The sequence below is a fragment of the Cucumis melo genome, chromosome 11 (assembly GCF_025177605.1).
Source record: "Cucumis melo cultivar AY chromosome 11, USDA_Cmelo_AY_1.0, whole genome shotgun sequence".
Classification (NCBI taxonomy): domain Eukaryota; kingdom Viridiplantae; phylum Streptophyta; class Magnoliopsida; order Cucurbitales; family Cucurbitaceae; genus Cucumis; species Cucumis melo.
Window position 1 is genome coordinate 28940986 of NC_066867.1, and position 13281 is coordinate 28954266.

The following is a 13281-nucleotide window of genomic DNA, read 5'->3' on the forward strand; positions in this document are numbered from 1 at the left end:
AATTTTTAGTAGTCATGTATTTCACTAAGGGTAGTTATTATCCATTTCACTTATAGCTTGCCAAATTACTTATAAATATTGGGTTTTTGAGAGAGTAATACACATCGGTGAACTTTCTAAATAAACGTGTTTTCACAACAAAATTTATATATAAATAAGGGAGAAAAAGTGTTAATGATTATGTTCTTTTTGGATAAAAACTAGAAAGTGAGAACAAGAAACCATAAAAAAGTAATAAATATATCCAAACATTATCAACGTTCGAATGTACTAGTAATCATAAGGTTTTGTAGTTTTTCTACCTTCAATTATTGTACTAAAAAAACTATATCATATTTTCAACTTAAAAAAATAAAATTGAGAAATCCATCGTCAATTTTACTTTTTGAATTATTTTAAGTGAGAAACCTATATAAAAAATATTTATAATTCTAGCAAAATGTCACAACTTGTATTTATAATAATAGACCGCGATAGGTTACTATATGAGTCAAATACAGATAATAGTCTATCTATTGCAGTTTATCACAAATAAAAAGTGGTGAGCCCTTGTAATGTAAATTTCTTTTTCTTTTTTAAGTATAGATAAAAAAAGATAATTTCAACCATAAACTACATGATGTTTAATTAGTTGAAATACATCCCTTTTGTCCCTAATTTTTAGATAGAATAAAAAAATTAAAAAGGGATTACTCTAGAAGATAAAACTATTAAAAACATTTTTAAATATTGGAAAATGTTATTATACTGATAAACAAATGATATTAAAAATAATTATATTTATTATTTAAACTTACTGTTCAATAACATGGAATTGGAATTTTTTAGTGAAAATTGAACTTTAAAATTAATAATGAATCCAAGCTATCTTCAACAAAAAAAGAAAAAAAAAACAAATAATAATAAATTTAAGCATATGTTGTTAGAGATTAAAGAGTCCATGTGGCATGTTAGGAAGAAGTTGCATGATGAAACTCCGACCATATACTAAGATAATGTTCAAAACTATAGCTTTATTAAATTATTGTCACCTATTATATATATTATTGAAAATTCATATCATATGGCGTTACTTAATGTTGTAGGGTATCCATTATTATTATTATCTATATCTAAAAAGCATACTCTATCAACGTCTATATTTATACAATGTATAAAATATGCCATAGAGTGGATGAGCTTTTTTATTTTCTAACTATTTTTAAAAGAATACTTTCTTTTTTTGGTTTTAGAAAAATGCTACTCCTAGTGATGTGATTGCTATAACTAAACCTAATGTTTTACGTTGTCAATAATTTTGGTAAAGCTTCTCTTTGAATTATCTTATTATAAAACAAACGAAAAAGTTTTAAATTGTTCTATTATAGAACATAATAATTAATATATAAATTAATTTCGATTTATTTATCAAATATATATACATATATCAATAATCAAATCAATTAATGTCTATCTCAACTAGATAAATTTTGATTTTTGAATTCAAATGCAAGATTCTTAATTATTGTTTTTTTTTGGTTGATTTTATTTTAAGGTTAATTGGTTTTACATTGAGATGTTTATAAATGTTTTATTTATTATTATTAACAACAATAAGTTATTTCTAAAGATTTAGGCATAAATGGGTGATTCTCATTAAATGTGCGAGAATAACCTATAAATATACAACCACTCTAATTAAATGAGAGATTGAAAAGAAGAAAAGGTATCCTATGATTTATTTTGGTGTTTATAACAATCTTTGAAATGTGTATAAATTATTTTGTCATTTGTTACACCCACGTTGATAATCTTACCTAGATGGTTAGAGGTTTAATACTCTTCTCTTACATTTTCTTTAAACTTTAGTGGATCCAAAGAAAAATGAGAAACGGTTTGTAAATATGAATTTTTAATTTGAGTTTAAATCATAATTTCCTTTCTTCTTAGATTTGGACTATTTTTCATCTTTGCATTTTTATATAACTTATTTGCATACTTCATTTTTTTCATCGAAGAAAATTAATTTGTATATTTTCTCAACAATACGTGATTTTATGGCATTGAAACTTAGACTTTGACGTTGATAGTATAATTTTTAACAATTAAACAAAATCATATTAGTTATTCATGATAATATATACCTATATAGTCCCACGTTAAATAATTTGTATTATTTATTGGTTTTTTTAAACATGTTTGTATGTGTAAAATTGATTGGAAATTATCTTTAATTTGTCAACACGTCAATTAACATTCATGTGAGCTAGCACTTAAGTTCAAATCTTTAGATTTTACTTTGATTGTAAAAGGAAAATCTAGAAATAATTTTGCTAAGTCTGTTTCTAAAAAGTCATCTTTATTAATTTTTTTTATAACAATGGTTTAGAATACATCCAAAGTGTTTCAAAAACTATTTTGAATGATTGTGAAAAATTAAACAAGTGAAAAGTTAAACCAAACAAACATATCCATGATCCATAGTTATTGTACTTGTAAGTTTGTAATATTTTAATTCCTAAACTTAGGACATGTAAGAATAAAATCATTATACTTGTAAAGGTAATATTTTACAAAATTAAGTTTTGATTTGGATCAAGAACATAGCTAATATTACAAATTTGAAAATATATAAAGTAAATTTTGAAAACAAAAAATTGTTATTTTGTGTGGGGGTGGGGTGGGGTGGGGAGCAGTGATAAAAGATTCACGTAGTTGGCAAGACAAAATAAAATAGACATTAGATCTTCCCTACGATTGAAATAGGATTTGAAATAAATACTAATTTTCCATATATTTATTTCCTTTCTAAAAATGTATAGAAATATATATTTTATTATATATATATATATATATATTAAATAGATGAAAGTGTAGAGTATAAATACATATTTTATTTTTAGTTTAGGAAACTTTGAGCGTAATTTACGAATAGTCCCCGAAGATACGGCACGTATGATTGGAGATGTCTAATGAACCCGGTCCAACATGGCAACCAAAATTTAGGCAAATTGGCCCTTCCAAAATGGGCCCCCACTGGGCCCAATTAGCCCATTGACCCGGCCCAAGTTTTCCTCTTCAAAAATCACTCCATTGCACCTCTCTTGGCTCTTCAAGCGCATTCTCGTCTTCTTCTTCTTCTTCTTCTTTTCCTTCGTCCTCTTCTCCAATGGAGTCTTCTCCAGACGACATCGCCGACGACCTGCAAAGCCTCAGCTTCAACTCTACTAACACCAACCGCAGCACCAGCTCCGGCTCTGAGACCACTCTCACCGCCTCCTCTTCCTCCCTTAACATCCCTTCCATTCTCAGTAAACCTCACGCGCCTTCCTCCGACCCTTGCTGGTCCGCTGTTAACCGGATCCGATCCGAATCTTCGTTTCGCCAACTCGCCTTCTCTGACCTTAAGTTCTTCCACCGCCTCGGCTCCGGTGACATTGGCTCCGTCTACCTCTCCGGTCTCAAGTCCGCTGGAACTGATGGATGCTTGTTTGCGGCGAAGGTAATGGATAAGAAGGAACTGGCGAGTCGGAGTAAAGAAGGAAGAGCGAGGACTGAGAGGGAGATTTTGGAGTCTTTGGACCATCCATTTCTACCGACGCTTTATGCTAGTATCGACTCACCGAAGTGGCTCTGTCTCTTGACGGAGTTTTGTCCCGGCGGCGACCTCCATGTTCTCCGACAACGGCAACCTAACAAACGATTCGATGAACTCGCCGTGAGGTGCGTACAATAGCAAATCAATGAATCATCATCATCATCATCATTCATCTCTTTAGTTCCGATTCCAATTTCATTATATTATAATTGCACGCACAAAGTACATTATACAAATTACAACTCCAGAGAGTGAACTTTTCTTTTTCTTTTTTTTTTTCGAAATAAATAATTTTGAAATTATGGGATTGGGTACTCGGGTTGGGCTCTGGTGCGGGCGAGTGTAGAGTAAGACGGGAAGATGCATGCTCAGGAAAAGTGACGATACGAGGGAAGGGGCCCACATTCTGACATGACCGGTATGAGGGTCAGAGGTGGGGACCAGCAGGTTGGTCATTGTCGTTTGAGGGATTTGATGGGAATATGATGTTACTGTGGCAGTGTTGGCACTGGATTATCTTTAGCTTCGTTAATGGAAGAAGGGTGGATAGGACAGTTAATTTAGAGAGAAACTGGGACTGTTCATGAGTGCTTTCTTGGACTTTGTGATCTGATGAGGCAAGGTCCACGTGAGCTCGAGAGTCGATGTCCCTGGGCTCTCCAATAGGATCCAAATTAGAAGGTCAATGTTCGTTTTCTCTGCTGACTTTTTAGTTTTTTTTTTTAAAATTAATTAATAATTTTACTGCCAGCGGTGTTTTGAGAAATTTGTTCCAAGTGGAGCAACCACGAAAGCTCAAATCACTGGGTGGACCAGAAATGTCATCTTAAGGTGCTGTTTGTGAGTTGTTTTTATTAAAAACTTGTTTTAGAACGAAGCATCTGAGAAATCATGTTAGTTATTTTTCTCAATTAATTTTTATGAAGGATCCATACGATAAGAGTATTCAAAATTGTTTTTATAGTGATTATTCGAGACAAACCTGTACATACAAATTTTTATCCTTCATGACAAGTGGTGGTTTTGATAATATTCTTAAAATAAATTTAGAATAATGTATGTATAAGTATTTATTGAACTTTTACGATGCTTGGGTTATTTTCAGTAATTTTGTAAAAAAAACAACTTATGAGTTGGAGTTAGATTTGTTTAGTTGGGTCGATCGTGAAAATAGTTAATAAATTATAAAATTGATGTTTTTAGTTGGAGGATCCATAAATTTCTTAATCTAAACAAGAAATGAAGTTATTACTCATTCTCTCCTCAACTCTTATTCCTTAGTCCAAATATGTCCTTATAGGTAACCTTCGCTTCCTTGAAGGAAAAAAAGTGACCCATTTAACTATTTTAGTTAGTTTGTACTTTGACCATGTCGGTTTGGATGGCGTTGTGTGGAAGAAGTATAGGAGGGTCCCCATCGCATTAATTATTTGTTAATTGACAATTTATTCTCTCTGGAAACAAAGGCAACTACCCCTAAAGTCTCCATTGGTGGAGAAAAGCCAGCTCATATTGAATTATATCCATCTATTATTATGCCATACCAGCTGGTTAGATAAACTCCTACTAAACTTTCACTTAGTTTCATGGCAAGGCGTCATAATTTTTGTGCAAGTCCCATAAGTTTTTGCAGGTTGTCTTAATTTATTATAGAAAAAGTTTGCCACCATACTAGCAAGTAAAGTAAATGAACCAAAATAAATAAATCAGAGAAAAAGTAATGGTAAGTATGCTTGTTAATGTTTGTCCATTTATTACTATTGCCCGCAAAATAGTTCTCTATCTTACTTCAACAATTAGTTTTGCTTTATTTATTATTTTTTGTGGGGGTGGGGGCAGTGATGATGTAGGGTCCAAGACAGGCACTATAAATACATACATTAGAAGTTCATATGGCCAAAATATCAAACTGGCATACAAACAATTCTAGTGGTTACTCTTTAGCATCAGTGAGGGGCTCACATGTCCTTTCTTCAAGATTTTGAGATCTCGAAAGGAATTAGAATTCCAAATCACCTAGGTCTGCGTGCTTAAGCTGGATTTGTGGGATCATTTTACGAACCATTTCACAGAAACTTACCCCGGACAGCCCTTCTGTTTCCAATCTAAGATGGCCAATCCCTCATCGTCCATCTCGCGTTTTGTCAAATCTTCAAAATGTTCTGTAATAAGTTAATAACCATGTGATATGCAAGAATCCAAGGATTCCCATGTTACAATAATAATGGGGAAGGTTCTCTTTCGGATGATTTAAAATGTGAAAGCACATTATTTTTTTAATATCCTTATTGTGTGACAACTTTAACTAGCCAGGCTGAGGAGACGAGACATAGATACAATAAAAAGGGAAATTTTTTGGAGCCACTCCACGTAATACCAATACCATTGATTTAGCTATGTGGTCGGCCCACAAGCTAAAAGCCTAAAAAGTCTACAGACACTTCGTTATTTCTTTCTTGTTCTTTTGCTATTTTTGTTCTGTATATAGGGCCAATAGGAATAGCCATTTCCCCAGACATGCTAGGGTTTGATGTTTTGTTTCTCTCTTTTCTCTCTCTCGCGCTCTCCTGTCTGCTTTTGACTTTGTGTCAAGTCTCCGTCACACTATATTTTATCATTTCTTATAGTTTTGATTGACATTTGTTGTTTGCTTTGTAGATTCTATGCATCGGAGATAGTGGTTGCTATCGAATACCTTCACATGATGGGGATCGTTTACCGCGATCTGAAGCCGGAAAATGTACTGGTACGATCGGACGGCCATATCATGCTCACTGATTTTGATCTCTCTTTGAAGTGCGAGGATTCAACGGCGACCCCACAGGTTATCAATGCTAAAAATCCGATGAATGGCACCGCCCCGTTAAAGGACTATCAAATTGATGCCCCTCCTTTCACATCATCCTCGTGCATACTTCCAAACTGTATAGTCCCCGCTGTGTCATGTTTCAACCCAAAACGCAAGCGAAAGAAGAAGTCTGGACATCGGAATGGACCCGAGTTTGTCGCTGAACCAGTTGACGTCCGGTCAATGTCATTTGTCGGTACCCACGAGTACTTGGCACCGGAGATTGTCTCAGGTGAGGGTCATGGAAGCGCAGTGGACTGGTGGACTTTAGGGGTGTTTGTGTTTGAGTTGTTTTATGGAGTGACACCCTTTAGAGGCATGGACAATGAGCTGACCTTGGCCAATATAGTTGCTAGAGCTCTTGAGTTCCCTAAGGAACCAGCAGTGCCAACAGCAGCTAAGGACCTCATCTCTCAGTTATTGATCAAAGACCCGTCGAGACGGCTGGGATCAACGACAGGGTCATCGGCGATCAAGCACCATTCATTTTTTCAAGGGGTAAATTGGGCATTATTGAGATGCACGTCGCCACCATTTACTCCTCCACCTTTTAGTAGAGAGAAAATTGCATCGGATGAAAGCTGCACAGAAGCTCCAGTGGAGTATTATTAGTGGCTAAAGTAAGCAAGATTGGTTTCATTATGGGATTAGTTATTTTCAGCCAGCAACGGTCGCACAATTTTCCACAGCCTATTTTGCGAGCACATGGCCTCTGTAAATCTTAATGTGCATATATTAATAAAGCACACTTCATTGAAATATAGTTTTAAGCTATGACCTAGAGAGAGACAACCTCAACCATATTAGCTAGTTGGTTGAGATTGTAGAGTTATATTTATAATAGTTGTACTAGATCTCGCGTCTTCTTTAGATTCTAATCCAAAAGTTAACTCAGCTGAGCAAAATATAAAATATCTTATCATGCAATGGTAAGAAAAGTGCCTTGAATTTGATGCATCTGTTCAAATAAAGCCTCTTTGACAGTTGGTGAACCTAAATACATAAAACAATGTTCTCAGGAATGAAGATTCTCTCTACAAACAAACAATTCTCATCCTTTCAACTAAGTTACGAACATACAGTTGGTCTCGTCTCTCCATCAAATTGGTTTCTAAACTTGTATTGATTTGGTTGGTACGTAACGAAGCATATTTTTCTATTATCCTATGCTATCAATATTTTAGAATATCTCTCATTTTGATAAGATGTTGATTCATCTGGTGTCTTTCTACCTAGCAGAAGCCGCCTCTTATTTGTGCTTCCCATGGTGCACTCGCGTCCATTCCCTGTCTTGGTGTCATCAGAGACACGTACATAAGGCATACATCTGATCTTCTGTTGAGGGATTGCAATAGCAAAGTAGCTGGCGATAGCTGATAGGTCATGGACGAAATAGGTATTATCTAATTTTTGTGTTTATCCACATGGGTTGTTTTGTTTAGAAGATAAATGTGGGGTTGTGGGCACAAGCACACAATTGTTTCTGAGCAGTTGTTTTCCTGTAGTTTTGTAATGCCTTTGCTTTGATTATTAGCCTTTGGTTTTTCCCTTTTTGATTTATTCAATATGTCTGCTTCCCATTGTCTCAATTAGCTGCATGTCTATCACCTTTCCTAAACTGCATGCTGCCCCTCTCATTTTCATGTCTAAAAGTAAGAGAGATCATTTGACAATTCTGCTAAAAAGTCTTCTCCATCCGACTTTAAACAATATCATCACATGGAAATGAAGAGCAAAAAAGGTAAGAAACTCAGACAGATCTTCAAGTAGACTGGGTAGATGTAGAATCTTGGATTTCTTAACAGTCCCTCACTCTTTCTTCCAACTAACTCTCTTTCTGTTCTAGGAATGAAACGGGGACATGCGGACAAGTATTGCACCAAAAGCCATATAATTTTCATCCCAATAATTGGAAAAGATTTTTGGTATCATTTGTTTTGGCTTTGATGTCTTGATGGCAAAGAAGAGAATATCTTATGAAAATAGTTGTAAATTTAGTAATTAGATTCAGAATAAATTAAAATGTGAACAATTTTGTACTGTTCTTTTTATCAAACGGACCCTGACTTGTAATTTGTGTAGCTGAGTATTGTTATTAGTGTCCTGACATCATATATTTCTCATTGGTTTTTCTAATCCGTGCAGCTAAGTATGGCTATTAGTGTCCTTTCAAAGCAAGCTTTTTAGAAAGCGTTTGAACTACAAAATATATCCCATTGGTCTGAACTCTAAAAAATTAGCTTACATGAATCAGAAAATCTATCAAAGATTGAGTTGATGAGTTATAACTTCTATGGATTCAGGACAATTTGTAGAAGCAGGATTGAGTTGACACTTTAAAAACCAGAAACATGATCTCGTAAAGAAGTTAGAATTACACATTAGACATTTACATTGTTATATCAATGCCCACGGATTTGAAATCACTATAACTACATACAAGTAATTGGAAATTTGTTATTACTAACATTTTTAAGCAAATAGCCCATTATCAATCTCCTTAATAAGCAACTTTAGTATTTCAGAAACAATGGATAATTTGTTCCACTCCAGAAAACCATTAATTTGTTTCTCAAATTATTTTGAGAGAGTCAAAATTATAACAAAATATTGAAACTATTAATAAAATATGAAAAAGTTCATCAAACTTTCTACAATTTATTTAAAATTTTCACTATATTTATAAATATTTTTTTTTACTATTAATAACAATTCTCCTTTATTCTAAAAAAGAACTCAAATAAAATTGATAAAATTTTAAAAACAAAAAAACTATATATTTCTCTAAAAAAAAATGAGAACTAAATCCTAAAGCTAAAACGCAATCACTAAATTCTAACTTTCTGAACCAAATTGACAATTCAACCTGAAAAATTTGATAAATCAGGTTTATTGAGTAAAAGCATGAAAATTTCCTATGTAATTGTCAGACTCACACATAATATAAAAACAATCAGTGATGCAAATTAGCATAAGCCAAAACAAATCATGAACAGGGAGACGAGAGACAGTGGGAAGTATAAATCACAAGTAGTCAAATGACAGTAATTACTGAAATATTGAAGTTGAACAAATGAACTTTCCTCTATCAAAATTTTTGAGTTCCAAAACAAGTAAAAAAGAAAAAACCCTACCAAGCTACCAAAGCCCGGAAACTTGAACGAAAATCAACTAAAAACACTAACTGATAACGACACCAAATAAGTTGCTTAGTCAAAGAGGCTGAAACCCATATCCTGCAGAAAGATGGAACATAAAATTTAGGTAACATAAAATTCATAGAGCAAGTCATTCACAGATTGGAACACATCAAAGCAAATCAAAATGGGTGAAGCTTAAACACTTACATCGTCGGATTCTTCTTTCTCCTCGACCTTCTCTTCTTTCTTCTGCTCGGCTGGGGCTGGTGCTGCACCACCACCAGCGGCACCGCCGGCAGAGGCGGAGACGGCGATTGCACCACCACCAGACGGCACTGATGCCAACTTCTCCCGTCCTGAGGCTATCAACTCTGTGACATCCTTTCCTTTAACTTCCGATAGGAGCAAGGTGATCCTCTCTTCATCTATCTCAACCCCAACTGAACATAAAAATTAAAAACCCCACCTTAATGCAAATTCAGTTACACTGCCCATTCAAGATTTTCACTTAATTTACAGCTCCTCCCTAACTAAATCATGAACAAACTGCAGTCTAACCTAGACTTTCGAATCGAACAAAGTCCAATCACTTCAAATTTTCAAATCCTAGAGCATCAAATCTATCTCGGAAAGCAATAAAACAACCAGTGGAGTAGCAAATAAATCTATGATTAAAAGACAAATAGTTTGCAATAGAAGAACCTGAATTAAGAATAGCCTTCACATCATCGACTCCGGGGCTGGTGTTGCCACCTAGAACGGCCAACAAATATGCAGCGACTACCTTCATTCCTGTTTCAACAACATCAAATATTAAACACTACAATGAGAAGAACTTACACAGCAAAAATCAATCGAAAAAACCAAGATTGGGAGATGAAAGAGTACTTGAGAAAGTTCGGAACAGAAGCCGCAACGAAGAGTGGGAGAGATCGGAGCCGTCAGTCAAAGAGTGGAAGCAAAAAACTGGACGGATGGAATTATTTATAATTAGGGTTCAGTTATTGGGCCTTTTCGTGGGCCGAAAACGGTGTATGGGCCTTAATCGGGCCTGTACTAACGAGTGGGGTATTTTCGTCATAAAATAATAAAAAGGTGTATAATTGCGCGGGAAAATCATCTATGGCGAAGGGACAGTGTCGCGGCATTTTACTTGGAAGCAGAGTTTCTGAAAAGTCTCTCGCCGTTTCTCTTTTTCGTCTCCTGTTTATCGGAAGAATTTTTGTGTTTCTCTGATTTTTTTGGCGTTTGTTGGTGACCGGCAAGTTATATAATGAGCGGCGAAAGCCGACGGCGAGGCCGTGCCGAAAAGAGTAGTAGGTCGAAGAAGCAGAGGGTAATTCGGTCAGCTGAGGAGGAGATCGAATCGAAACTTGGATTTGATCTCTTCTCTGAAGGCGATAAAAGGCTTGGATGGTTGCTCACTTTCGCTTCTGTAAGTGAATATTGTAGAATCTGGTTGCTATTGTAGTTTCTTTTTGCCTTTTCTGTTTCTTTCCACCATGAAATTTTTTGCACTGGATGATTTTGGCTAAAGTAAGGATAATTTAGGATGTGGAATTTTTGTCTTGAGTTTGAAGTATAATTTGGTAGTGCTTTCTTTCAAATATTTTTTTCCTTGGAGAGAAATTTAGTGTCTGAAGAGAGGACAAGAAAAATATAAAGCCATATGATGCACCAATTACCCAATTACGAAATCAACTGTGATATGGTGAGCTGTTAAGTTGAAATAGTTTTTGACTTTTAGTGGCGGGAGCCTTGGAGTTGGAGTATAAGTGAACTTATTTGGTCAAGCGTCAAGGCGCTTACTTTTTACTGTTATGATTTCCAATTTTACAGCAAAGTGATTTTCTTTTGGAAAAAATGATCAGAAATGGAACACTTCATCTAATAATTATTGTTATTTATATTTGTGAATGTCCTGGGCCAACTTTCTTTCACTTCAACTATTCTCCTCGGACAATTTTTGAGTCTTCTTCAGGCAAGGTGGGAGCCATAATTACACACTTTGGTGCCTAAACTCTCTTGATTTTTATGACCTCACAAGACATTGTTAGCTTGTCTCTTAACATATTTTATTTCCGATATACAGCTTGAACTTGTAATTTTATATTCAATAAATGATGATGGAAAAACCATCATGACTTGGTCTATTGGTAAAAAGGAGTTGGCCCAGGGAGAAATAGCCTCAATAACTAACTAAGAGGTCATGAGTTCAATCCATGATGGTCACCTACGTAGGAATTAATTTTCCATGAGTTTCTTTGACACCCAAATGTTGTAGAGTCAGATGGGTTGTCCTGATAGATTAGTCAAGGTGCGCATAAGTTGATCCGACACTTACAGATATAAAAAAAAAAAAAGATGTTGGAATCTTTTTTGTATATTTTAGGGTGTTTTTCTTTTAAAGAGATGGACTCACTTTTTAGTCTGACAAGACAATGCCGTATATTGTTTATCATAAGATTGAAGTGCAAGAGAAAATTGCAAAATGTTTTTGTTCTATGTTTTGCAATTTGCATTTTATTTGCGATCCTTGTTTCAGATTTTATATTCCACAATTTGTATTTACTGAAATTAAAAAAAACTTTGTATTGCAATTCATTGTTTACTCATATATTGTTCAGTCTATGGTATGAACAGATTAAAAATTCATTAATTCTTGATTGTAAATTTGCAGTCATCTTTGGAGGATCAGGATACTGGAAAGGTCTATAGTTGTATTGATCTTTATTTTGTGACACAGGTAAAATGGCATAACATACCTGTTTTAGATTGTATATAACGTATAAGTTGTATCTTATTCGAGTTTGGTACAGGATGGGAGCAGTTTCAAGTCAAAATATAAATTTCGTCCTTATTTCTATGCAGCCACAAAGGTATATGACCGCATATAGTTAGCATGCTGTTTGCTTCATCTTCTTCTATCAATTTTGTTGAAAAATGTTTATGTCAATAAATTGGTGCATACGCTGTAGGATAAAATGGAAACTGATGTGGAGGCATATTTGAGACGCCGTTATGAAGGTCGAATAGCTGATATTGAGATTTTAGAAAAAGAAGACCTTGATCTTGTAAGTTTTCTCATGTATGTATTTACATTGTTTGCCTGCTTTAATTAGGCCTTTAATTTTCATTCTTAAATGGTGCTAAAAAAAGAAGGTATTTTAGCTTTTAGGTGGGAAGAATATCAATATGAATGTAAGAAACTACCAATTCCAGTCATTTGTGCGCTTGTATTATTTTGTGAAGATATTATTTACATGTAAAACAACGGCAAGAATTGTGTTCTAGAGTTTAGTTGCTTGTGGAAGTCATCATAAGTACAGAAACATTTTGCAAGTGTACCCCATCCAGAAGTTAGAATGCTGTTCGAGTTGGTTTCTCTTTGTCAGATGTTCGAATGAATATCTTTACTTAAAACAGAAGCATTTATTTAACTAATAAATTTTTGACCAATAAGTTTGAATATTCATTAAAGAAAATTTGGTTTGGGTTATAATAGCATGCATTTGAGGTGTAAACTATTTTAGTTCAAGAAATAAATAGTAAATATTATAACAAAGAACAAAAAAAAATGATGAATGTAAAATAGTAAAAACCGTAGCAAATATTAAATATTGTAGGAAATGAGGGGTTTTGAAACAATGTTTACCGTAGCTAATTGAGGATTTTTAAGTAGCATTTACCTTAGCAAGATGTGGTGTTATTTTAGT

General features: G+C 34.3%; 3 protein-coding genes across 8 annotated transcripts in view; 2 read left to right on the forward strand and 1 right to left on the reverse strand.

The window, feature by feature from the left end:
• The first annotated feature begins 3055 nt into the window (after positions 1-3055).
• On the forward strand, positions 3056-8561 carry LOC103497956 (serine/threonine-protein kinase D6PKL2). Of its 4 annotated transcripts, none has more exons than XR_007824895.1 (5): positions 3107-3702; positions 6236-7045; positions 7445-7559; positions 7665-7821; positions 8272-8561. XR_007824895.1 is itself a non-coding variant. In XM_008460380.3 (2 exons), the coding sequence occupies exons 1-2, from the start codon at positions 3149-3151 to the stop codon at positions 7035-7037; spliced, it is 1356 nt and encodes a 451-aa protein (XP_008458602.1). In that variant the 5' UTR covers positions 3056-3148; the 3' UTR covers positions 7038-7382. The 4 variants fall into 4 exon arrangements, 1 of the variants encoding a protein (XP_008458602.1); XR_007824896.1 differs by having other exon boundaries at positions 7445-7555; XR_007824894.1 differs by having other exon boundaries at positions 7665-8561.
• An 884-nt stretch (positions 8562-9445) lies between these two features.
• Positions 9446-10575, reverse strand: LOC103497955 (60S acidic ribosomal protein P2B-like). The gene is made up of 4 exons (XM_008460379.3): positions 10454-10575; positions 10268-10357; positions 9773-10005; positions 9446-9661 (listed from the first exon to the last, which is right to left on the reverse strand). Exons 2-4 carry the CDS (start codon positions 10353-10355, stop codon positions 9635-9637), a joined length of 348 nt encoding a protein of 115 aa, XP_008458601.1. The 5' UTR covers positions 10356-10357; positions 10454-10575; the 3' UTR covers positions 9446-9634.
• A 99-nt stretch (positions 10576-10674) lies between these two features.
• LOC103497954 (DNA polymerase epsilon catalytic subunit A-like) overlaps positions 10675-13281 on the forward strand; it is a 34363-nt gene continuing 31756 nt past the window's right edge. For 2 of the 3 annotated variants that reach the window (XM_008460377.3, XM_051091809.1), the window contains exons 1-4: positions 10676-11000; positions 12246-12311; positions 12385-12444; positions 12544-12639. In XM_008460377.3, coding sequence (XP_008458599.2) covers positions 10839-11000; positions 12246-12311; positions 12385-12444; positions 12544-12639 — 384 coding nt within the window. In that variant the 5' untranslated portion in view covers positions 10676-10838. Of the gene's footprint in view, positions 11001-12245; positions 12312-12384; positions 12445-12543; positions 12640-13281 lie in introns of all 3 variants that reach the window. The other variant, XM_017046774.2, reaches the window with a different exon arrangement.